We start from the raw sequence: 24,290 nt of genomic DNA on the forward strand, positions 1-24,290 counted from the left end.
TCTTGTGGTCCTTACAGTCTTTCAAATTCTGCTCTCCGTCCTTCGTGTTCTGTAGACTCTACTTTCTTGCCTCTTTTTCTTCGACCTCTAGGAGAGGAAAGAGAAAAGAAAAGAAGAGAGAGTCCATCTGAACCGAAGCCATTCTTCTTCCCACCACTTCTCTATCAAATAGAGGTTCGCTCTTCTATTTGGACGCCGTAAGACTATAGCCAGATCGAAAGCAATGACTCTAACCAGACAGAGATCGAGTCGAGATCCCGACAAGTTTCCCACCGCACAACTCTTTCTCCTGGGTACGTCCTTTCCTCTGGTAGAACAATTAGAACGGCCACCACGTTACGCTACATCCCATGCCTGTTTACAACGGTTCACAACTGACCCAAGATTCCTATGTAGCTATTGTACGACTCGCGGAGCCAATCGCCCTCACCTCCATCTTCCCTTATGCCTGGCCACTTGTCAAGAGGTTCCACGTCGGCGACGAAAGCGATGCCTCTTTCTATGCCGGTCTCCTCATTTCAGCCTTCGCGCTCGCGGAGTCCATGACGGGCATGTTCTGGGGGAGCCTCAGTGATTCTGTGGGACGAAAGCCGGTATTACTGGCAGGATGCACAGGAACCATGCTGAGTATGATCATGGTGGGCTTTTCAAAAAACATCTGGATGGCTGTGGCAGGACGAGCACTAGGGGGCTTTCTCAATGGCAACATTGGGGTCATTCAAACGATGGTCGCGGAGCTGGTAAGCAAGCCAGAGCATGAGCCTAGGGCGTACTGCATCATGCCTTTTGTCTGGACCATCGGGACAATCATTGGGCCTGCGCTCGGTGGAACATTCGCAGACCCTGCAATCGGATTTCCAAACACTTTCTCCAAGGACGGGCTCTTCGGCCGATATCCATACCTGCTCCCAAACCTGTTGTGCTCCAGCTTGCTGCTTGTAAGCATGCTGGCGGGCTACTTCCTCCTCGAAGAGACACATCCGGATAAGCAACCCAGGGTGAACTTGCCAGATGAAACCTACGTGTCCGATGAGACCCCTCTAATCGGAACTGCGGATGCAATTAAAGCTCCCCCGGTCGATCTACGAGCAGAGACATACGGTACATTTGAAGGTAGTGACGATAGCCAATGGCGCCATGCCTCTAAAAAGAGCCGCGGAAGCCCCAAGATATTCACAAGTCAAGTTTTGGCCCTCATCGTTGCTCTTGGAATTTTTACCTTCCATAGCATGACCTACGATCACCTCCTACCCATCTTCCTGGAAGATGAACGTGGCTCCATGACCATCCGCGCCTTCTCCAACAACCCATCCTTCAACCCGTTCTACGTGCCCGGTGGTCTCGGTCTCTCGATCCAAAAGGTCGGGTTCATCATGTCCATGAACGGAATCATCGCCATCATCGTGCAGGCTGTCGTCTTCCCGCTCGCAGCAGCCGCATGCGGCATCCACAGACTCTTCATCATGGTCTCATTGTTACACCCAATCTCGTACCTCGCCATGCCTTACCTCACCTACCTGCCAGCGAAGTACCTGATGTTTGGCATCTACACCTGTCTCACGATCCGCAACATCCCGTCTATCCTTGCCTACCCGGTCCTTTTGATTCTCATCAAGCAAGCCACGCCTTCGCCATGTGTGCTAGGAAAAGTTAACGGTCTTGCTGCTTCTGCAGGAGCTGCGTGTAGGACCATCGCTCCGCCACTTGCAGGCTATCTATATACGTTGGGCTCGAGGATGGAGTTCACGGGCTTGGCATGGTATGGGAGTGCTTTTATGGCACTACTCGGAGCCCTGCAATGCTTCACCGTGAGGCGAACCAGGCGAGATGCGGAAGATGACTAGGCTCCTAGGTCCTGGTTACCTGTTACTGAGCCGGGGAACGGACTTTGAGGCCTGGATACATTCAGTCCGATGGATGATAGGTCCGAATTGCGTGTATAGAACGGCGTTGGAGGATTTTTTGTCAGATTAGCGGGCGTCTAGGTCTAGATTGCAGGGGGAGTTTAGGGGTCTACCCTGTTTGCGTGTGCATGTCTATCCGGGCCTGGCAATACTGGAAAAAAGTGCATTTTATGGCAAGACGAAAGCGACAGCGGCGTCTTTCTGGCGAGATAGATTTTGGTAAGAGGGAAACTCGGAGAGTATATTTTCATACATGGAAGTAGAAAGTGAAATGTCAATCAAACTTCAGCCTCCGCTTTACTTGGTTGATCTGATAGTGTATCTTTGGTTTCATGATTGGTATTGCTATCCTTTCTGTTTCTGTTTCTGTTTCTATTTCTATCTCTGCCTCTGGCTTGTACGAATGGCTCAGCTCCAGTCACTTGTCCACTCCAATCACCGTCGAGTAAGTACCTTTTGCTACCGTCCAACCCTATACAGTCAATCTCAAGCTCAGATTACCAACTCTGTACATCAAAAGCCGACCTGCAAGTTGTGTGCACTGGATACGTTTCCAGTACTCACCACAACCCAATCTAACCGCTCGACAACCACTACGAGTAATTGCTACCAAGTAAGCAAGTAAGGTAAGTAAGTAACCTACCTGACTTGCATGCCAGCAAGTCAGAGCAAGAACCCACCCAACCCCACTCCGATAGAGACTAGCTCAGGTACCATCTGTGCCAGGCCATGCAGAGTCATCGCAGCGTGAGGTGTTGGAACTTGTCGCTACTTGATACGTTATGTTGACGGGAGTTGGGTTGGGTATCTTCTATCTTCACTTGTTTGACAGTATCGACTTCTTTGAGGTTATAGAGTATGGTGTTTGGTGATGAGGGAATGACGCTTAGCTTGATCTGCAGCTTCTTTTTTCCTTGGTGCGTAAAGTGTGTGGAGCAGCATTGAAAGTTGGAAGTTGAAAGTTGAGGGACGCTCGACTCTATCACTTGGACCATACTCACTACTTTGAATCCCCTCCCGAGAAGCATGACTCGGGTTTGAATCACTGGGGGTCTCTCAGAAGGATCTTGACGAGGAAGAATATTCGACGGAGGAATAGTCATCGTTGATCACACGAGGTCGTGCGCCTGTTGGGCCTTTCTCATAACTCATTTGATCATTCGCGTGTTCATCTACCTACCTGTGCTTTCAAGGCGAGCATACCCGGCTATAAAGCCTGCAACTTTCCGATCTACGCAACCGTCTTTCTCATCAAGACGCGATCGAGGAACCAGTCTTTGTTTCCAGAATCAGTCCACTTGATGTCGCCTCTCATGAGCTTCCAGGCTTTGTACCCACGTCTCTCATACCAGTCTTGGTTCGACATCTAGAACCACAGGTAAGCCTCGTACATCTCCAGCCCATGATCGCCCCCTTCCCCTCATCATGAGTTTCGCGGCCAGCAGATAAGAATTTCTAAACGCACCTTCGGCTCCGGGAGCCCCATCTCCTCAAAGGTCTCCTTACTCATGCTCGAGTTCGACAGCGTATCCAAAGTCAAGACCTTCGCATGCAGCGGCTCCTTCACTGCCTCCCTCTCGACCCGGTCCATGGCCGCACGACCAAGCCCACTGCCTTGCAGCGCCGCAGAGATGTAGAAGGAGGTGATGCAGTAGGTCCCCCTCGACGCATCGGCCTGCTCCTCAAACGCACATTCCGAGTCCAGGGAGATGTGACCGATGGGGATAAAAGCAGCGGACGTGGGCGCGCGCGGCTTGCTACCGAGGGCGAGTGCCGTGTCGAGGATGGGCGTGCTCTCCATGGGGTATCTGAGCGTGTGCCGAGAGAGTTTTGCTGCGTCGTCGTCGTCGGATAAGACCTACACATATACACATGTGCCCATGCATGTCAGACCAGACCACATCACATCTACGTATTCCACACCACACGGCCTAGGCTGGGAGAGTATCTCAATCTCAGATGCACGTTAGACTGCTGCCACGGGGGCCCGGGGGGGCGAAAGGAAACATTCGCCACCGAGGCAACTCACCACCCACTGGATCGCCATCTTGCCCTGCCTCTGCAGATGCCTCCAGCTCTCGACGCAGTCCGATTTCCACCCGCAAGCGACACGCTGCTGGAACAAGCGCCCGACGTGGGCCGGGGACTCTGGATCCCAGGCAATCAAGCTGACCGTCGATGACGGCATTTTGTTCTTCTATTTTTGCTTCTTGGGTCGACTTGGGCAGCGCAAAGTACAACAAAGCAAAACAAAGCAAAAGAAGAAGAAGAAGAAGAAGAAGAAGAAGAAGGACGATAATTAGAGGTGCAGCAACAATGACGATGAATTGAGCGAGGGGAGTGAGGGCGGCTCTCTCTCTCTCTCTCTCTCTCTCTCTCTCTCTATATATATGGGTTTTTTTTGGGCTGCAGTTAATCAGTTGTATTACCTACCTACATATAGTCCAAGTGAGTGAGCCGCGCCGATGAGTCAAAACGGGATAGATGCTCAAGTTAACCAACCAATCAACCACTGACGATCATGTACCCAAGTCCCCGCCCGGGACACCCGCTTGAGATACAGCTTCGTCTTCCGCGGACATGGAAGATGCGAAGGTTGCGATCGAGAAAAAAAAAAAAAGATCGGCGGAATCCGTCGCGGGAACCATCACCATACTGAAAAGATGGCATTTCGGGCTAGGGAAGTCCTCTGGTCGCGCGTGCTTGGCAGACGCAGCCGCTAAGCGAGAAAATGGGTGAAGGGGGGAAAGGGGGAGGAATGCTTGAAACACTTCATTCAACACGCCCGCGAGATGTGCGGGTAGTCTGTAGTGCGGAACGAATGCTTGACAGTTGGGGACAGACGTTGATCAATCTACAGGTCGCGATGCAGAGAAGTGTGCCAGAATGAATGACTGACGTGAATATACATTACGTGCTATATGCTCAGATCCACCGACGCCGAGAGGGAGCAAAGCGATAGGCCCGACCAGGGAGAGACGATGGCACCGACATCCAAATCCAAATCAAATCAAAACATCCCATCCCAGGCTTCACTCACACCGCGCTCGAAAAAAGACTGTAAGACTGGCCCTTATTTCGAGCCGCTAGGATCATCAGCTTTCGCGTCTCGCTCAGCTAGCTCTTCAACCATCATCAGCATCACGTAAGCACCGGGACCACCCAATTTCACTTACCAATGGCTATGGGGGGCACGAAAAGCTCAGGGTACTGGGTCGGATTGGTCTCCCTCAGGTGGCCAGCGAGGTCCCATAATCTCTTCGTCACGAACTCCAGCTTGCCACCTCCGCCCACCTCATAGCTTGGATAGATCAACTGCCTTAGCTGTTCGCTTCGTAGCGTGTTGGGATTAGGGAAGGTCGCCTTCCACCATTTGTCATACCATTTCGGTAGTTTCTGCAGGTAGGAGGGCAGTCAGCGGAAAGGGACAAGAGGTTTAAAGATACCTTGGAGCCACAGATGTCAGAGCGGACGTAGAGAGCATCCTACTTACAGTGATTGGGAACCTGAAGTGCTGACCAAAAGCGATGGCATACCAGACATCCTCGATGGGGATGTGGTACAGGTCGGGCGTGACGGTGTTGTGGAGGATGCGCAGCCAAAGTCTGATGCTAGTGACTGTATACCCTTTGATATCCTCGGCAGTTACCTGAGAAGATATGAACCTCGTGTTGAATTCTTCGGGAGCATATTCGCGCATGACTTTCTGAGAGATTGCGAAGGTCGCTGTTTGGAGAATCGGCTGCTCAAGTGAAGGGCGTTGCGCGGTGAAGTCTTGCTCGGTGACGTGGATGATACCATCGTGCGTTTGGCCTTTGGGCAAAACATTGTCCCAGCAGTGAGGCTGCGAAGATTAGTCCGAAGTGGATGCTTTAGCTGAGAAACATTTGCTTACGAACGGCAGTGCAGGTGTGGACATGGTCTGCAGAGATGAAGTATCTCAGTAGGCTGACGTGACTAAGGAGATCGGGTTGGGTACTGTGACAAAAAGATTCTGGCTCGAGACCGGAGGTGATTTGTTGTTGAGTGTAGACTAAAGAGAAATTGCAAGGTTGCAAGGTTGCAATGTTGAAAGGTTGAAAGGTTGAAAGGTTGAAAGGTTGAAAGGTTGAAAGGGGATCTCGGCCTTCTGCAAGTAAGGGCAGCTCAAAAAGTCATATCGCTTAGCTTGGCAGCCTGCTCTTGCCTTTTCTGGAACCTCGGATTGCAAATGAAAATCCGGATTCACCTCGCCGGAAAATCGGGACAATCCGGCACCAGCGTAACAGCACGTTGAAAAATCTCCTTCTGCCGCGGCTTGAACTTTGAGTCGTGACAAGACAAAGCGATGAGAAGGAAGGATTCAAACGGAAAGAACGTCTTCACGACCAATCTACCTGCGAGTCGCAGTTTGTCTGGCCGAGGCGTACAGATAGAGTGTGCGTGCCGGTATCTATCTGATGGAGCATTGAAGTCGGCAGAAAGAAGGCGAGAGAAATTAAACGAAGCAAACGCTTGTTGGCCCCTGAGCTAGTCCTAGTTCGGCATCGGCTTGGCATCATCTATTAGCTCCCTCATGAACTCACAAAGTCACCACGCCTTACGCCCCAAGGGCGAGACGAATAGAAGTTACGACGATTGAGTGAACAAAGGACCCCTACGAGTAGCACTTATCCAAGCTCTTCTTTTATCTGGTGATGCCTCCACCTTCAATCATCGTGTGGACATGCTTGGGGTTAAGATATAACTTGGTAGGAATTATCAGGCTGCCAGAGCCACGCAGGTTTTGCGCGTAGCAAGAAGCATAGGCTACAATGCCCATAAAAGGGCGTATTATTCTTCCCATCAACTTTTCGTTGAGTCTGCCTTTCATGCTGCGTTTGAAATCGTTGTTGATCTGGTCTAAATCTAGTATCATTTGGAGATCACAGTAGCCAGCATTCTTTCAAACCTACTCATCATCTGGAGGGGGACATGAAGCCCGCGATGACGTGTTGGATGGAGCTCTGTTATTTGTATATTTAGTGTGATTGGAGGCCTGGTGTGATTGTTCGAAAAACTCCTAGTGACCTGGGCCCGCGGCTCGTAAAGATCGAACTTGCGGCTTAAAGACACAAGCGACCCTCAAATCATGCAGATCTACCTCATAGGTATTGACCATGCCGCACTGGTTTGCGCTTTTTCTGCCATCTGTCGGCTTCCCCCAGTTAAGAAGGGTGGAGAGCACTGTCGTAGTTAAGCGCCATGTTTAGCTTGGAGTTGAAGCACTGGCGATGGAACTATGAAGAAGGAAATAAGGGCAGAGACTTTCATATGACAGGAATCAAGATGGGACCGAGGTTCTCGTGAGAAGCAAGTGTATAGCGTTTTTGAGCAAGGTGTCAGGATGCCAAGGATTTAGGCGCTTCAATCACCTTGACTCTCATAAATTGCGGCATGTCTCTTATGATATATTCCAACGGTGAGATTTTCGTATAACAAGAATAAAAGGAAATATCCGATCAGAAGTTGAGAGCTATTCAAGAATCGTGAACGACTAAATCACAAGAAAGAGGTGCAAAACCTCCATCTGCCAACAGCCAGGCCCGTGTAAAAATCAGGAACTCGACACCCATAAGCAAAACCATTCAATCATACACTCCCAAATATTATAGCTGGCTAGAAGATCTACCCCACACTCGCCAAGTCTGTCCCTTTTCGCCTAAATTCCCCAGTCTCGCTTACCCAACCACAATCAAAACAAGTCCCCTCACGTCGGGTTCACCCTCGCATACAGGTCCACCATATGACTGCCCACCTGTTTCCCCGGCGCTGCACCAGCGTCTGTCAAGACTGGCCATCCGTGCTCATCAAGTATTGTTCCAGGCGGGAGTTCTGCCTTCAGATCGTCCCGCTTCTTCTTCACCCACTCATTTGGCTTGACAGCTCTCAGAGCCTGATCCTCTTTCGCGGTCTGCCGCTCTTCCCAATCAGCAAGGTTGTCTAGCATCTCCTGCGCGCTTTCGCTGCGCAAATCGCGGAGGTGTGGACGCAGGGAGTCGTGACCTCCGCCTGGACGCATGACATTGGCGAGCTCCGCGGCGGCGCTTTGGATCTGCTGAAACCGTTCCATGAGGGTTGGACGAGCTCCGCAGAAGGCAATCTCGTAAATGCGTTGGATTTCTGCGGGGATCCGGGGCGGGCCAGGTGTAGTCGCGTCTTGGATGGCGGGGTTTATGTTGCCGGCCGCATTGGAAGTTGCATTTTCTCCCACGTCTCCTTGGCCATAGTTGTATCTTGACTTGTCGTTGGGATTGGCTAGTTTGAGTTGAGCTATCTCCAGCATCTTGTCCTCCACCGTCACTTTCTCCAGAAGCTTGTTGTCTCTCAGATTGAGCCTGGAGTCAGAGAAAGGGTTTCTCCAGATGACCTCACCGTCGTACTTTGAAACAGTCCACTCTGGTATGCGTGATTCTGCCACAGAGTCATCCAATGGGTTTTTTTTGATCTGCGCCTGCAGTGCGGGACGAGCGATGGCAGGCCACCCAGAATCCTCTATGGCTCCAATATTATCCAGTAATCTATCCCAAAAGCCCTGAGAAAGTACCCTCTCGATATATGCTGTGGAGATCGAGTAATCGCTACGGTAGAGCACGTCGATTTCCTGCTCTTTGAAGACTTTCTGCCAACAAAGAGCGCTGGAGAAGTTAGTAGGAACTTGTCCGTCGACTGTGGACGGACTGTAGCCGCCAAAGATGTATGCGATGAACGAGAGTCCCAGTTCCGAAACACAATCATCGTTATAGCGTGGCTCAGGTCCCGAGGCGCTGTAATCTAAAGATCGAAAATCTTGCTGCAATGTTGTTAACATCTCACAATTTGGGGGACGCGCCAGGAGATACTCACATGCCAGACTACATGTGCAACTTCATGTGTCATGGTAACAGCAGCAAGAAAGCTTGCCCGCAGATGCTCCTCGGTGCCAGGTCTGAACGTTGTCAGGGCATCCACATACTCCTTCATGATCCCAACGATCAGAGGTCGGCGTTGAGATCCCCGGGCTCGAAGATCCTGATCGGACTCTGCTATATCTTGGTCAACCAAGTCAGTCCATGGTCTAGGGCCCCAGCGGTCGTCGGTGACTAGTCTGGTGACCCCGGTCCATTTCTTGTCTCTCGCCATGGTCTCATTGAGTTGCCATCTGACAGACTCGGCCACCTCCGCTAGCTCCCCTCTCGTCTCCTGGAGCTGATCGTTTTCATATCGCTTTTGGACGACCCTGTAATATGTAGGATCCTCTGCACGTTTCTCTAGCAGCTGGTCATGTGCTCTGTTTGAAGGCGCAAAGCTGGCAAGGAAATCGAAACCAGAGTTAAGCAGATTTGACGCAAGCTGCATGCTTGGTAAGAGTGCCTTGTAATCTCCATCGCTGATATCCCAATGCTCCCGCTTGAAGAAAGGACTTAGATTGTATTTAAAGGTAGAGCTGCTTGGATTACCGATGGCCAAACTAGGAGGTTTAACGTGCCGAACATCTATGCACATACATGTTAGTTGGTAGGTACGACTTTTGCGGAGTCGAGTTCGAGAATGTTCATACCTCGAGCACCAGCAACCTGCAGCTCCAGGTTATCCCACAATTTTGCCGTTTCCGAAGCCATCGTTGGCGCTATTTTGACAGAGGATATTGTGTTTGGTGTTAGCGGAAATGTTCCTCTATTGTGAGATGAGAGGGATTTCCCTCTTGCATTCCACAGAGGAGGCCATTGGTAAGTGAACAAGCATCGGAATGCAGGATCGCTAGATTGGGAACATTCCACATTCCTATCCAGATCATGGCGCACACGTGATACACTGACGTCGGAGAGATCAGCATCTAAAATTCAGATAAGCATTTGCAAAAGCTTCAGCGAGCATGGGCATAATAAGACACCTCGGTAAGTAAACAACGTCCTTTCCTATATATGTACTCCGGATATAAGCAAGTCCAATTTTATATGTATCTTGATTCATCCATCTACGATATATCCTTAGCGTCTCAATCACGTCCTGACGACTTTGGATAAAATCCATCCATGGTTGCATAAAGTTGCATAATTCGGGCTATACACACCCCTCGGCTCGGATGGAGTTGGAACGATTGCCTTGTGCTGTCCTGTCCTGCCCTGCCCTGAAATTATAAAATCTTTCATTAAAACGTAAAAAGCGCTTCGAACTTACGGAAAAACACGCGGCTATACGAACGTAAACGTATTTAAATTATTTAAATCATCGAGAATCAACGATAAAGGATCAAAGAGAAATCGTTTAAATTAAATAAGTGTTCATCGAGCGAGGTCGAAACCCCTCCCCCCCGAATAAGTTTCTCGCACGCTCGGAGAGAAATAATCTCGTCGAATGGTTTGAATATATAACGCGAAAAAACAAAAAAAAAAATTACAAGTGATAATCTAAGAGGCCTTTGGAAACCGCGAGAGATCGAATTTCTATATTACAAATAAAGATTTCAAGCCGAACCTACATAAGTATTCAGCATAATCTCATTTCGAAGTCTTTTGTCCGGAGCAGAACCCACCCGGGAGTCGGAAGTAATCAGAGGCTCTGCGGCGTCGGCTCCATCACGTATTTTATAATAAGTGTCAGGAGCAGAACCCACTCGGAGGGAGTCGGAGGCTCTGCCGGGCTCGGCTCGGCTACGTATCTTATACAAGCCACATCTCTTTAAAAAAGAGATTCCTAGAAGTTCAAGAGTTGAACAGGCTAAAAAATCAATCTAGATACTAACGGAGCTTTATACGTAGGAACTTCGAATCACGATTCTTTATCACTAAGGGTCAACACTTCGAAAAAGAAAAAGCCGGTATTCATTAATCCCATCTACGGAGAAATACTCTATAAAAACACATCAGCTTGAACCTGGTTGTTTAAAAGACCTAGATACAAAAGATAAAGCTGAAGTCGCGTCTTTTTTTAAAAAAAAAAAAAAAAAAAAAAAAAAAAAAAAAAACTTCTTTTAAATTTGAAGCGAAAGTTAACCTTTTATATTTGCTTTAATTAACTATGAAATAATGAATATAGACCAGAACCGTCTTATCAATATAAGCTATCTCTTATTGTTAGAAGCGCTATAATATTAATCTGCCTTTCGAAGCCCATAATGATAGGAAGTTGAAGCTATCAGATGTAAAAAGTTCTGGTGCGAAGTAAAAGTCGACGCATTAGCACCCTAGAGGGTGACTATATCTCGTGACATGGTTTCAATCATTTGACACAATTAAGAACAGGAAGCGATCAAGGTCCAGAATCAAAACCCGTCTATTGAAAAGATTGCATCATGTCCTTATTCGCTAGCCACCATACCGAGACGGAAAGAGCGACCGACGACCGACCGACTCACCACCAAAACCCCGCCCGCTCGCATACCCTCATCCCAGGTATCTTTAGATTCAGCCTACGGTATCAAAGATACCATCGAGGTGTCTCAGCTCACGCCTTGCTTACTTACTGTCTCACTTCCCATTCGTGAATAGACCAGGTAGCTACTGCCACCAGCAGCAGCAGCACTTTTCCATCCATCCATCCATCCATCCATCCATCCATCCATCCATACTACCTATATCATGGTATACCTCTCTAAATCATCACATCAGCCTTTATCGTCTTCCAAAAAAAAAAAAAAAAACCTTCAAACTTCAAACTAGTAGACAAAGCCAGCCAGACCGAACTGACATTCGCCCAGTTTTCCATACCTACCTAATCGCACACTCAACATACCTACCTGAAGCAACGCTTACGTATCGCAGCGTAAGCAAGCCGAGAGAATCCGAGCGAGGTCGATGATATAAAGTACGAAGAACTTTGAAACATGAAAAAAAAAAAAAAAAAAAAAAAAAAAAAAAAAAAATTTGAAAGGGAAGAAAAAAAAGCAATATTCTTCCGTTAAAAAACGAAAGGGATGAGAGGGGTTTCGCAGCCTAGCTAACTCATTCAGTTGGTTATTTTAAAAACAAGGTCATATCCATAGCCACGTATTTAGCAAGTTGGACGGTTTCAAGAGTTAATAATTACTGATTGGCCGATCTGCGTATTTATAACGAGATTTAATCTCGAGCTCTGGATACTTTGTTCATCTTGGTTTGCGTATCGTTCAAAGCTAATTCCGTGCATTAGCCTTTGGACTGATGTGAAAGTATAGGCCATATTTTGCATTTTGATCATAATATAACTTTGATAGTTAGGCATTGGTCTTATCAGACCGCGCCCTATCTCTCATCTTATTTCAAGCTATCTGCTCTGCTTTTGAAATAGAAAATCCATGGCATCATAAAAGCACCATCGCCAAGAGGGCAAGGAAGCAAATTTCCCGCTCATTCATCCATCATTCAAGGCCCCCTCTCCCCCTACGGCCAGAAATCCCAAAGCACAAGAGGAGCAAGGCTCGATTGTCTACCAATCAAGCGGCTCCTTAATCTCCTCCCCGCGATTCGTCTTCTTGACCGGGACAGCCTTCACCGCTAGCCTCCCATTCTTGGCGCGCTTGAGGTACCCACTGCCATCCAGCCACGGCGTTACGGTGCTCATTTTGCGCTCAAAAGCATTGATCTTCTCCTCCATCTGCATCGTGAGTCCAATGTCATCCAAGCCGTTGACTAGGCAGTGCTTGCGGAACTCCTCGACCTCGAAGCTGCAGATCTTCTCGCCTGCCGCGTTGTTGATCACCTGGTTTGGAAGGTCAACTTCGATCTCGCGGCCGGCGTGCGCCTCGGCTGTGATGGCGTCCAGATCGGCCTTGTTGGTGATGGCGATGGGCAGCATCCCGTTTTTAAACGTGTTGTTGAAGAAGATGTCAGCGAAAGAAGGCGCGATCACGCACTTGATGCCAAAGTCGAGTAGAGCCCAGGGGGCGTGTTCGCGCGACGATCCACATCCAAAATTGGGCCCAGTGACGACCAAGATCTTGGATTTGCGGTATTGGGGCTGGTTGAGGACAAAATCGGGCTTCTCGGAGCCGTCCTCGTTAAAGCGGAGGGCGTAGAAGAGAGCAGAGGCGAGGCCGGTGCGCTTAATGGTCTTGAGGAACTGTTTGGGGATGATGGCGTCCGTGTCGACGTTTTGACGTTCGAGAGGAGCGGCGATACCCTTGTAGACAGTAAACTTGGGGAGACCGGCAGATGTGGCAGCGGACATGGTGTTGGTGTGTGGCTCGTTGTCTTCAGGCTGGTCACCGATCATCTCGCACTCAGCATCGTCACTCTCAACTCGCTCGTCGACGTGGGGCTTGATCTCCATGGGAGGAGGGGTGGATTTCCGGGTAAAGTTTTCGTATCCTGCGAGTTTCCGGACATCGGTAAGCTTGCCGACAATAGCACACGCAGCAGCAGTAACAGGCGAGACCAAATGAGTGCGTCCGTAGGCTCCTTGTCTACCTTCAAAATTGCGATTAGAGGTACTGGCACAACGCTCCCTTGGCGACAGGATATCCGGGTTCATGCCCAGGCACATACTGCAGCCAGCCTCACGCCACTCGAACCCAGCATCAGTGAAGATCTTGTCCAGACCTTCGGCCTCGGCCTTGTCTTTCACGAGCCCACTGCCAGGAACAATCATCGCTCTCTTAATGTTTGCCGCGATCTTCCTGCCCTTGAGCACCGCCGCCGCTGCTCTCAAATCTTCAATTCTCGCATTTGTGCACGAGCCAATGAAGATCTTATCCAGCACAATATCCTCCATCCGCATGCCCGCAGTGAGTCCCATGTACTCCAGCATGCGCTGTCCACTGGCCTGCTTATCCTTCGTAGCGAAAGTCGACGGATCAGGAACTTTGCCCGTGATCGGTACGACGTCCTCGGGCGAGGTTCCCCAGGTAACAGTCGGTGCAATGTCCTTCGCGTCAATAAAAACGTCAATGTCATATTGGGCGCCCGGGTCAGACTTAAGCCCCTCCCAGTACTTGACGGCTCTCTTCCACTCCTCCGAGTCGTACTTGGGGGCCAGCGGGCGGCCCTTGAGATACTCGAATGTGACTTCGTCAGGTGCAACCATGCCAGCTCGGGCACCGCCTTCAATCGACATGTTGCAGATCGACATGCGGCCCTCCATGCTGAGGGATTTGATAGCGGATCCGCAGAACTCAATCACGGCACCCGTGCCACCAGCCGTGCCAATCTGTCCGATGGCGTGGAGGATGATATCCTTGGAGGAGACGCCAGGGGCGAGCTCGCCGTCAACCTGGATCCGCATGTTCTTGCTACGCTTGGTGATGAGGGTTTGCGTCGCAAGGACGTGCTCGACCTCACTGGTGCCGATACCAAAGGCCAGAGATCCGAAGGCCCCATGTGTAGACGTGTGCGAGTCGCCGCAGACGACGGTCGTGCCGGGGAGGGTGAAGCCTTGCTCGGGGCCGATGATATGCACGATGCCCTGGCGCTTGTCACCGAGGCCGAAGTATGTGATGCCGAAGTCCTTGACGTTGTCTTCGAGGGTCATGCATTGCAGGCGGGAGTCCTCCTCCTCGACGAAGGTCTCGATGCTCTTGAGGTTCTTCCGCGACGTGGTAGGGACGTTCTGCGGCGAGTTAGCTCTTCCTCTTCTATAGCAATTGGGGACTGTAGCAATTGGGGACCGTAGCAGAGTAGGCTAGAGGGTAGAGGATGGCATAAAGACGTACGTGATCGGTAGTAGCCAGAGTGCAATCTGGGCGTCGGACCTTGCGGCCGGCATTCTTCAAACCCTCGAAAGCTTGCTGTAGCCCAGTCAGTCAGTATGTAGCTCAGTCGCTTGCTCTCACCTCAGACTCCAGAGACACTTACAGGAGAAGTGACCTCATGGACCAGATGCCTGTCTATACACCCGAACCATCAGTCTCACCCTCACCCTCACCCTCACGTAGGCACCAGCAGCAGTCCCACGTACCGATATACAGCAGAATGGTTCCATCCAGTCTCTCATCAACGATATGATCCTGGAGGACCTTGTCGTACAAAGTCTGCGGGCGTGGCTCTGCGGTCGGCATGGTTGAGGTAGATGTGTCTGTCTTTCTGTGATGTTTGTTTGTGATGTCTGCCCGTGATGTCCGATTCTTTACTGAAGATAGAGATGAAGGTAAGAAAGATGATGATAGAGAAGATGGGGAGGAGATTGTCTTTGTTGTCTAACTTGTTCTCGTCGTTGCCTTTTGTTGGGAAAGCAAGATAGAAACGAAGGAGAGGAAGTTTTCAAATATTTGTTTATCGGGCGGTGCGGGGTGACTGATGCCGCAATGATCAGCGAATCGGGTCCCGATATCGCTCGCTACTGTACTGGGAAAGGGAGTTGGTAGAAGTTAAGGGAGGGATCCCTGCCTGCGCTTTCCCCGCCGTACTACGTATTTTGATACGGTGCCAAGCTGAGGATTGACCAATCACAGACGCAGTATTACCTACTTACTTCGTTCCAGTACATGGGTAAGCGGGGAAATGGCAGAGGGGGAGTAAGGAGGGGAGGGGAGCGAACCGAACGGAGGGGAACGAGATCTCACCGGGGCATTCTTTAGGTAGGTACCGGTATAGGTGGAGGGGTAAAGTGTCTGTATCTGGCCGCAAGTCAACCTGCCAGTGCCGACCGGCCGCAATCGCTCCCTCATGTGGTACCAGTAGGTATCCGTAGTCAAGGACTACCGGTATACGGTAGTCACCTCATCTACAGTACCGGTACTGTACGGAGTAGACCCCCCTCACCCAGGCTAGGCTGGGCTAGGCTGTGCTGGGCTGGGCTAGGCTGGGCTGGGCTGAGCTAGGCTGGGCTAGGCTAGGCTGGCCGCACATCAATCATCTCCATGCGTGCATACCTAGCTCCACGCTACTGCATGCACGTATGCACGTATGCACGTGCAGTCGCTCCTTTTGTCACGTGACACACACTCTTTCCTTTCTCTCTCTCTCTCTCTCTCTCTCTTCCTCAGCGACACAGTTACACTTCCAATTCCCTCCTCAGTCACCACCTACCTATCGAACACTCATCAAGGTAATGGAAAAGGTAATACATCATACTGGTGAGCAATAGTAATAACCGCTAACCTCAGACTCAGACACTCTCCTTCTCTCTCCTCCTTGGTAGACAAGATATACTTTGTCTGTACTCCCCCGGACACAGACTCAGACCCCCATCAAAACCCGCACCAAGCCCCCCACCCCCATCACTGCCCCCGTGACCGCTCCCAGCACCCGGATACCCAATACCACCACGAGAAAACTGCCCCCCACGAACCCCCCTGCCGCCGCGAACAGCACCCAGTCCTGCACCGTCAACTCCTGCCGCTCAAATCGCTTCCGCACCGCACTCTCCGCGTTGAAGGCCGGCTCCACAAACACCCAGCAGCTATGCCAGAAGCCGGCCATCACCTGGTCGACTGGCAGCGGCAGCGGCTTCTTCTTCAACCCCGACGGGGCGGGCGACGTTTGAGTCTCACTTGGATGGACTAGCACGAAAGCGACAGCATCCCCATCATCCGTTCCCTTTGACCCTGCATTCTCTGCTTTCAAATTTCCAGCCTCAGTTGGCAAGATGACCTGCTTCTCCTGCGTGCCGACGATTAGTACCGGCTCTCGGGCCGGGCTCACGCTCGGCTCTGGTCGGATGACCTCCGGTTTTCGGGCCGGGCTCACACTCGGCTCTGGTCGGATAACCTCCGGCTTTCGGGTCGGGCTCACGCTCGGCTCCCGTCTGACGACCACCAGTCTACTCCGCGTGTTCCCAGAACGATTTCCGGTGTCTCCTCTGCCGGATGGGGATGCTCCAGTCATGGTCTCCCCTTTCTTCTCGTCCGACTTTTGTTTTCTTGACCTCGCCGGACTGAGCTGCTCTCCCACCGGATCTTCCGCCTTCTCCTTTGCCATACTGTGTCTTCGATGCTGGAATGCCATGCGGGCTGCGCTTCTCGCTGCTTGGCTCTCCCGCTCGGGCGTCAGGGACGTAGATATGGATATGGGTGTGTTCTTCAGCTCCACTCGCTCGCCGTCGGGAGAAACCCTCTGACATAACCTTGCGGTCCGCTGCTTGGTCTCCTCGAGGTGGCGTTCCGATGATATGACGATGTCTGCTGGATGAGTGTGGTGCGACTCGTTCTGCCGCTTCCTGGGCTTGGTACTTTGAGCGGAGTCCACCCCCAAAGTCATCCCACGTTGTTTGTGGTGGGGAGCGGAGACTCCCTGGCTTACATTCATGAAGTCCTCTGGACCGTCCGTCTGACCTGGTAAGTGCTGATACGGATCGATACCAGTAGTGGTAGTGATGATAGTGTTGGTGAACAATGGTGGGCTGTCTGGTTCCGTTTTGAGGATCGTGGGCGGCATCCACTAGACATGAAATCAGTAAAGAACCCCCGAGCAGAGAACGAGATACGTACCACTGGGTAAGATTCCTTCGGCGGGTAACTCGACGGGATGCTGGCCGCGTACGGAGGCTTCAGCTTGATCGGTGGTAGTTCGTTCAGGCAAGTGATAACTTTGGTTTGTCGGCTGACGTTTCTCTGGCTTTCGGCCGAAGGGAGTTGGACTTGAACCTGTTTCGTCGAGACTGACTGGAATGGGATCGCTGAAGCTTTTCTTTCTTGCGGGTCTTCGTATTCCCCCCATCGGGCTTCCTTCTCTAAAAAAGAGCTTAGTCTGCGCGACGGATATCTCTTGGTCGCCAGGGCTGGTGCCTTGGGACTTCTATTTGCTTGCTGCGAATTTAATGGCCCTTGCTGTGGACTTCTGTGGAGACCCGGAGCACTATGTGATTTCGTCATCGTAGCCTCTGGTGCCAAGGGACTTCCTATTCCTTCCGGCCTGTGCATAGGACCAGGCCGTGAAATAGTTTTGCTATCTGCCACGGACTGTAAAGAAGACCTTCTGCCGCTTCCAGGCACTTGCGAGGCTGGAGTAGACAGAGATTCATCCTGTACTTGGATCCCAATCTCCTGTGGACCGCTTACATGTACGATAGGCTGCGGTGTAAGATGTTGGACGCCCTGAATACCCAGGCCATTCTCTTCCCCAGGCTTCTGCTTCACAGGAATCAAGATGGCAGGATTATGGACAATCGTGATCGAAGATTCGTTGCTTTTTCGACGACTTGGAGAACCAACTTCTTTCCGAGGTATAGTATTCTGCCGTGGAACAGAGGGTCGCTTGGCATACGGGCTCGGAGAATCCACTGCTTTCCGGTGGACAGGATGTTGACGTTCAAGCGAGGTCCTCCCACTAGATCGACTAGACAGACGATCTTGCATCAGTAGTGAAGACGCAGCCCTGTGTCCAAAATAATCTTGTGGCCGAATCAGCGCCCCACTAATATAAGGGGTCGGATCATCAGCAGTCGGCATCGGGAAGAGACGATCGCCCGGAGCAAGGTCTGCGTAAACAAATTAGCCGAGCCGAGACTAAGCCCCTGACTTTACTTACCAGCATTTGGCGATCCTACCACCGACTGCACAATCGGACTCAATTCCGGCTCAGCAACGCTGCTCCATCCATTATCACTCAACTGCCACTTCCCGTGCCTCCGCTGCTTCATCCTCTGCTCATACTTTCTTTTCTTCGCCCGCAGACTCAACACCCGTTCCAGCTCCCATTTGTGCTTAGCTTCAGCCTCATCATACCGTCTCTTCTGCTCTTCAACTTTCCTCGCCTCTTCATCAAGCTTCCGTTTAGTCTCATCGCTCATCTCAGACGGCTCGCTCCCGCTACTAACATCCCAATAACCCGTCCTCGGATTCGCGCCTTGGACACCCAAATAATCCCCACTCTCCTTCAAGCTCCGCCTCTGCTGCCTCCTATTCCTCTTATCTTCGAACATCCTCTGCACAAAAGTCAAATCCGCCTCCCCCCCTCTATCTCTCCTTCCCGACGTCCCATCCCCCCTCACCGCCGGCGGCACGTCCGGTAAGGGTTTCCCTGCCCGCTGAAAGTCTCCAGTCCCGGAAACCCAGACATGAGCCTGAAATGGCCCCCTCGCTTTCTCCGCGTCCGCCTGCTGCGTCCTATCCTGCACCTGGTCCCCCGCACCCACAGCTAGACCCGCGCGAGCTACATCCCGGGGAAAATCCTGCTGTCCAGATGCATCCTCGCCATCGCCCTTCTTCGCGCGCAGCGTACCGCCCTTCTCCGACCGATGACTCGGCAGCAGCTTCTTCAGCCCCTCACTGAAGCTGTTCGACCGCCCGTGGACTCTCCGGTCTTTCCTCTCCGCTTGGGTAGTCAGCGCTGCGGGCGGCGGTGACTTGAGCCGTTTCAGGAAGGACGTCGGGTGCCAGGTTGACGAGCGCTTGGAGGGGCTGAGGGGCGAGGTGGTGGGAGGTGGCGACCAGAGGGCGCCGCCGGACATGAGAATACTTGGTGACGAGTGTTTTGGGGGGCTGCCGCGGACGCGGAGAGAGTCCAGCTCTTGCTTCGTGAATGATACGGGTGTGTGGGAGGCTTGAACGTCGGTTGACATCGCACTTGGTATATTATATGCCCTGGATGGGCGGAGTAGTGATGGGTGGTTGTAATGGAGAAGTCGAGAAGAGAGGGGATGAACATATACGGGAAAAGGGGATGGGTTGCCATGCTGGCGAGAGAAGGTACGTTCGAGGAATATGGAAGGAAGGGACGGCTTGCTGTTTAGTAATACTCCTTACCTTGAGAGGACCCGGGAAATAGAGTACTGGCACTTGCCAAAAGTCTAATTGGTAACTGAAGCAGGATATAAAGAATGAAACAAGGCTCATGTTCCTCGATCGCAGCTGCAGAGATGATATATGGCGTGAGAGTTTGGAGTAAAATGTTTTTTTTTTGAAGGAGACTAGTGAAAAGAGATTACAAACACTACCAAAGAGCGTGAAAATAGGCAACGCAAGAGATTCAGCTGTCCGACATAGAAGAACTTACAAGAAGAGAATGTAATGCATCGATTATGCACCCCACTGCTATGATAAATGCCACCCCGGATGCTCGTCAGATTCCAAGACCTGAACGCCTCCCGATGCAACCAATATCCATACGCACGCAACCTCTGACCTCTCTCATCCGTGACCACATCAAAATCTCGAAGGAAATCGTCTATAAGGGCTATCTAACGCACTCGAGCCCGGCCGTCTGTTCAGCCCAGACGCGGGAGCACTTATCCGTCTCTCATCCTCGATATCGGAAGACGGAGCTCTTCCCTGAAGAAATGACCTCGAGACCTCGCTCTGTCTCTTCGCTGAGCTTTTCTCTCTCTGCTCGCGAATCTCTGACCTCGCCATGTCGAATGAGTTTTTGGGTGGTCCAGGGCTCTGGATGTCGTACATGCTGGTGGCTTTTTTGAGGGGGGAATTGGCGTGGCTGTACACGCCTAAACTGCCACCATCGCCTGTGCTGGGCGTGGTTACAGGGCCCATGCTCTTCCGGAACTGAGGTTGGCGAATAGCAGGTCGAGGTGTCACGGCGGTGAAGGCTGATGGCTCGCGAGAATTGAAGGCCGAGGGAGTATATTGCGGTGCAGGGGATGCTTGCCTGCTGATGCCTGTGAAGTTGTCGGGATCGACGTGTTTGGCGTAGTTGGGATTTGGGTTGGTGCGGAAACCTCGTCTGAGGACGACGGATGGGGTGTAAATGTCCACATCACCATCTCCTTCGTAGTCCGTTCCGGTTCCTGCATCCGAGTACTGTGTAGCAACATCGCGAACAAGTGGGTTGAGTCGAGGGTGGACGTATTTGATATCGTACTCGCTCATGACCTCCTTGTGAATGATGGACGTATCCTGCTCCTGCTGAGAGAAGAAGGTCTGGAGTAGATACAGCTGCGAAGAAAGCAATGCCTGTAGGAGAATAGTTGTAAAGACTGTAACGCTTGGGCGCGGGTCTGCCGCGGCGGTTGGAAGAAAAAGCCAGTAGACCAGGACGTGGCCGGGGCTGAAGAAGCAGAACAAACGAAGACAAATGGGAATAGGGTCCCAGACAGCGATTTCCCATACATCACGAGTGGGATCTGGATGCGCTCTTGACTCGGCACTCGTATCGCCTAGTATATTCGTGAGCAATCGCAGTGGAGAGGAGGATACTGGAGAGGAGTCGACGCGCACTCGGTGCGCGGAGGGGGTGCTCTGAGGGGCATCTATGGACGTTTCGAACAGGCGATAATGCCGCGTCCGAGAGAATGTGTAGGCAGCGTTGACCACGGCGAAGATCGACAAACTCCAGACAACGAGCGTAGCCTGCGATTATATGGTGTCAGTAAGTGATCTTCCAGAGCTCCAGCATTCTTGTCTACTTACGATATAGCTCAGCCAGCCCGTCCCAGAATAGTCGTCTCCGAACACATCATCCCGTCCGCCTCCCAACGAGATTCCCGTGTTCGCCCTCGCAATCAAAAGCGATATGTGTAGCCCCAACGCCAACGGAGTAGCAAACTGCTTGGAGTCCCAGTCCCTCGTCTCGATCTCCTCCGAGATGTACAGCAAGAAGTCGCCCGGGTTCAGGTAGTCCTTGATGCGCTGAAGCGCCGGTTTTCTGCGCACGAGTCTCGGCATATTGGGCAGGTTGTTGTTGGCCTCGACCTTCGCCTCACATCGTCGGGTTGTTGGTGTTGACACAGAGGGTGACGTTCTTTGTTTACACAGCACAGTAGACGCCTAAGGCGCGAATCTTTCGGATGAGGTTTTCGCCTGTAGACAGACAGGGGTTGAATAACTAACTAGCGTTACTTAGTGGGCATGCCGCCCTGAAGAAGGTTGAAGGTCGAAGCTCGAGTTCAGGATTTCTGCGATTTCGGGATTATCGATTAAATTCAAGACAAGATGGCAGCTCCACCATCTGCTTACAAGGACCGGCAATTCCTTGCGGTGATTGGAGACGAGGTGAGTTTTCGCATCTTACGCAGTTCGAATTCAATAGCTAACCGCGCCGAGGACTCTGTGACCGGGCTGCTACTTGCAGGTATTGGTGTATGAACAACAACTGCCCGAGGCTGGAGTGAATTGGATGGCCAGCTGATAGGGATTCAGCATGTCACCGATCCACCCGACTCGCAAAAGAACTTCCTCGTCGTTGACAGCAAGACGGATAATGCAGCTATCGAGGAGGCGTTCGAGAGATTCACCACACAGAGAAAGGATATTGGCATCCTGTTGATTAACCAACATGTGAGGATATTGCTCTGCATCTTCGTATGGGGTCTGATGAATACAGATTGCTGAGCGAATACGTCACCGAGTCGATACCTACACTGCCGCCTTCCCAGCTCTCCTCGAGATCCCCAGCAAGGACCATCCATACGACCCTGAGAAGGACAGTGTGTTGAGACGGGTGCGCAGACTCTTTGGAGAATAGCGGGTGTTTATGATATGATGATTGTCTGTATGGATTGGCCGGGATTGAGCTCTGTACGCTCTGTACATTAGAGGAAGAGCTACGGGCGTTCACTACACAAATGCATTGAGTTTCACAAAGAAATTGACAAAGTTTCTCATCCCCACAGCGCCCTGGTGTACTCACCGCTCGGTGAGCCTCGAGCAGCTAGTGTGAATGATCAGGATCCTGAGGGTAGTCATCTTGTAGCAGGAATCCTTCGGCTATTGTTTACTCGAAGCGAAGTCACTAAAGTAAACAACCCAAAGCGCAATGTAAACTTCGCATTATATCACTGAGCACTACCGTAGATACGAGTTGCATCTGCCAAAAGGAATAACTCCCGTCGCCATAGGTATCACTACAAGCCATGCATCGAAATGGACCAAACACTCCTGTCATTCGTTACCCTCCGGCTCTCCCATCACGCCTCTCAATGCACATTTCATCTCTCCCTGATCAGTCCACCACCTAAGGGAACCCAGATTCACAGTTACGAGTTACTGAACTGAACGGTAGCCTCCAAGCAAGTAATATGCTTGCCATCCATAGTGTACGCATCAGCGAAGACGGAGTATTTTCCCTGTATGTCCACCATTAGCACCGCATCAAGCTCAAAGCATCGAACTTAACTAACGGGTGGGATTTCCTTCGGCAGCTCAACATCCTTCGTGATGGTAATAGGCCCCTTCTTAATCGGGCACTCCATATCCACATTGCTAACCTGCTGGCAGAGATCCGCCTCTGTGTTCACCAGCCGGATCAGTCCGTACTTGACCTGCAGGATAACCTTCGCGTCCTGCTCGATATCTTCGAGCAGTGTTCCGACGGCTTCGATCCTCAGGGTTTGTCCGCTACGGTTTGCCTTATATTAGCATATGATATATATATATCAGAAATGAGTTTGAGAGCTGGGCAGGATACGCACGCCTTGGGAGGGTTGGGACTCAGGTTGACCTTCTGCAGCGTCAAGATGTCAGACGAGTGGTCGGCTTTGCAGAAGGTGAGAGGGTTGTCGCCGGGCACTGGTCCCCCCTCGCCGAGGACCTTCTGACTGCCGAAGAGCGACAAGCCATCTACGGCGACCAGGCTGCTGAGGAGCAGGGTGAGGATGCTGGAGGGGAACTTCATATTTCGGGTGCGTGGGGGTTTTCGAGGATATGAGGTTTGCGATGTTAATGGGGAGCGGTCGGGATTGCGGAGCTGGACGAGCTGAGGCTCGTGGGTGGCGGGGGCTGAGCAGTTGATGGCCTTGGCATGGATGGACAATGACGTTGCCGGGTCAGAAGACGCAGGAGGAGCTTTTGATATAGCCATTGTTGATACAGATAACGGGAATAGACCTCGTCCTTTAGAAGCACATTTTCTATACCGCCAACTTCTATTCCATAAAGATTTTCTATTGGTCATGTAACAGAATCAACTATTTCTTACTCGTGTATGGTTTATTTCTTGATTAGGTTGGTAGTTGTTAAGTAGTAATAGCATTTATTTACGTCGGGCTGATATCCAAAACGCAATGCTTAGACCCTAGGACCCCTGATGGGGCACGGCGACGTGCTAAGAAAAGGATTTATAAACCAAATATTATCTAATAGAGAGTGAGATCAAATTAAGGAAACGCTTTGTTTCAGATCGCTCCGTGGTTTTGATCGCGCGGTATCGCAGACTCCCTATAAGCCTCTTAAAGCATTTCAAATAACTTGCACCAAGTTGTCTCTCGGTAACTGTCGAATACGTATAGCCTTACGAGCGGCCTCGATCCTATAATTACAAACACCGTTTCGTTGTCGTAAAGCTATGAACGCTCGCGCTCGTAGCCTGTATATAGAGCCGGTATGTTTACAGAACGCTTTTTTGAGGGCGCAATACTGGGTTTTGAATCGATCGAACCGAGCCCTTTCTGTCTCTCACACCCGTTCTCTCTCTATTAAAAATCCTCTCAATTTATTTTCAATCGGTCGACCCGTCAGAAATAAATCGTAGTCGGCGTAGTAGTCGAGATGAAGAAAGAGGTATGGAACCGACGTTAAAGGAGAATCTCTTCGAGGAGACGTCGCATGGCGATGATTCAATTTCGGCTCTCCAGACTGTCTCTACC

The 24,290-nt window shown here is 51.1% G+C and overlaps 9 protein-coding genes across 10 annotated transcripts; 2 read left to right on the top strand and 7 right to left on the bottom strand.

Moving 5' to 3' along the window:
• Positions 1 to 350: 350 nt before the first annotated feature.
• On the top strand, positions 351 to 1,844 carry L3040_001750 (uncharacterized protein; the record flags this gene model as incomplete). Its single annotated transcript, XM_007294426.2, has 1 exon — positions 351 to 1,844. The coding sequence occupies one exon, from the start codon at positions 351 to 353 to the stop codon at positions 1,842 to 1,844; it is 1,494 nt and encodes a 497-aa protein (XP_007294488.1).
• A 1,291-nt stretch (positions 1,845 to 3,135) lies between these two features.
• L3040_001751 (uncharacterized protein) lies at positions 3,136 to 4,092 on the bottom strand (the record flags this gene model as incomplete). Of its 2 annotated transcripts, XM_007294427.1 has the most annotated exons (3): positions 3,136 to 3,270; positions 3,370 to 3,762; positions 3,934 to 4,092. In XM_007294427.1, 3 exons carry the CDS (start codon positions 4,090 to 4,092, stop codon positions 3,136 to 3,138), a joined length of 687 nt encoding a protein of 228 aa, XP_007294489.1. The 2 variants fall into 2 exon arrangements, with proteins under 2 accessions (XP_007294489.1, XP_066012888.1); XM_066156879.1 differs by lacking the exon at positions 3,934 to 4,092 and having other exon boundaries at positions 3,370 to 3,495.
• Positions 4,093 to 4,977: 885 nt separating this feature from the next.
• L3040_001752 (uncharacterized protein) lies at positions 4,978 to 5,823 on the bottom strand (the record flags this gene model as incomplete). Its single annotated transcript, XM_066156882.1, has 4 exons — positions 4,978 to 5,027; positions 5,081 to 5,300; positions 5,398 to 5,748; positions 5,800 to 5,823. 4 exons carry the CDS (start codon positions 5,821 to 5,823, stop codon positions 4,978 to 4,980), a joined length of 645 nt encoding a protein of 214 aa, XP_066012889.1.
• Positions 5,824 to 7,632: 1,809 nt separating this feature from the next.
• On the bottom strand, positions 7,633 to 9,523 carry L3040_001753 (uncharacterized protein; the record flags this gene model as incomplete). Its single annotated transcript, XM_007294429.1, has 3 exons — positions 7,633 to 8,715; positions 8,769 to 9,397; positions 9,463 to 9,523. 3 exons carry the CDS (start codon positions 9,521 to 9,523, stop codon positions 7,633 to 7,635), a joined length of 1,773 nt encoding a protein of 590 aa, XP_007294491.1.
• A 2,785-nt stretch (positions 9,524 to 12,308) lies between these two features.
• L3040_001754 (uncharacterized protein) lies at positions 12,309 to 14,874 on the bottom strand (the record flags this gene model as incomplete). Its single annotated transcript, XM_007294430.1, has 4 exons — positions 12,309 to 14,426; positions 14,530 to 14,604; positions 14,672 to 14,703; positions 14,775 to 14,874. The coding sequence occupies 4 exons, from the start codon at positions 14,872 to 14,874 to the stop codon at positions 12,309 to 12,311; spliced, it is 2,325 nt and encodes a 774-aa protein (XP_007294492.1).
• Positions 14,875 to 15,994: 1,120 nt separating this feature from the next.
• Positions 15,995 to 19,316, bottom strand: L3040_001755 (uncharacterized protein; the record flags this gene model as incomplete). The annotated part of the gene is made up of 3 exons (XM_007294431.1): positions 15,995 to 17,194; positions 17,245 to 18,233; positions 18,284 to 19,316. 3 exons carry the CDS (start codon positions 19,314 to 19,316, stop codon positions 15,995 to 15,997), a joined length of 3,222 nt encoding a protein of 1,073 aa, XP_007294493.1.
• A 583-nt stretch (positions 19,317 to 19,899) lies between these two features.
• On the bottom strand, positions 19,900 to 21,372 carry L3040_001756 (uncharacterized protein; the record flags this gene model as incomplete). Its single annotated transcript, XM_007294432.1, has 2 exons — positions 19,900 to 21,057; positions 21,118 to 21,372. 2 exons carry the CDS (start codon positions 21,370 to 21,372, stop codon positions 19,900 to 19,902), a joined length of 1,413 nt encoding a protein of 470 aa, XP_007294494.1.
• Positions 21,373 to 21,639: 267 nt separating this feature from the next.
• Positions 21,640 to 22,171, top strand: L3040_001757 (uncharacterized protein; the record flags this gene model as incomplete). Its single annotated transcript, XM_007294433.1, has 4 exons — positions 21,640 to 21,699; positions 21,751 to 21,786; positions 21,847 to 21,984; positions 22,031 to 22,171. 4 exons carry the CDS (start codon positions 21,640 to 21,642, stop codon positions 22,169 to 22,171), a joined length of 375 nt encoding a protein of 124 aa, XP_007294495.1.
• A 511-nt stretch (positions 22,172 to 22,682) lies between these two features.
• On the bottom strand, positions 22,683 to 23,506 carry L3040_001758 (uncharacterized protein; the record flags this gene model as incomplete). The annotated part of the gene is made up of 3 exons (XM_007294434.1): positions 22,683 to 22,772; positions 22,827 to 23,043; positions 23,118 to 23,506. The coding sequence occupies 3 exons, from the start codon at positions 23,504 to 23,506 to the stop codon at positions 22,683 to 22,685; spliced, it is 696 nt and encodes a 231-aa protein (XP_007294496.1).
• Between the last annotated feature and the right edge of the window lie 784 nt (positions 23,507 to 24,290).

The sequence above is a fragment of the Drepanopeziza brunnea genome (genome assembly GCF_022702325.1).
Source record: "Drepanopeziza brunnea f. sp. 'multigermtubi' strain 214-2 chromosome Unknown ctg2, whole genome shotgun sequence".
Taxonomy (NCBI): Eukaryota; Fungi; Ascomycota; class Leotiomycetes; order Helotiales; family Drepanopezizaceae; genus Drepanopeziza; species Drepanopeziza brunnea.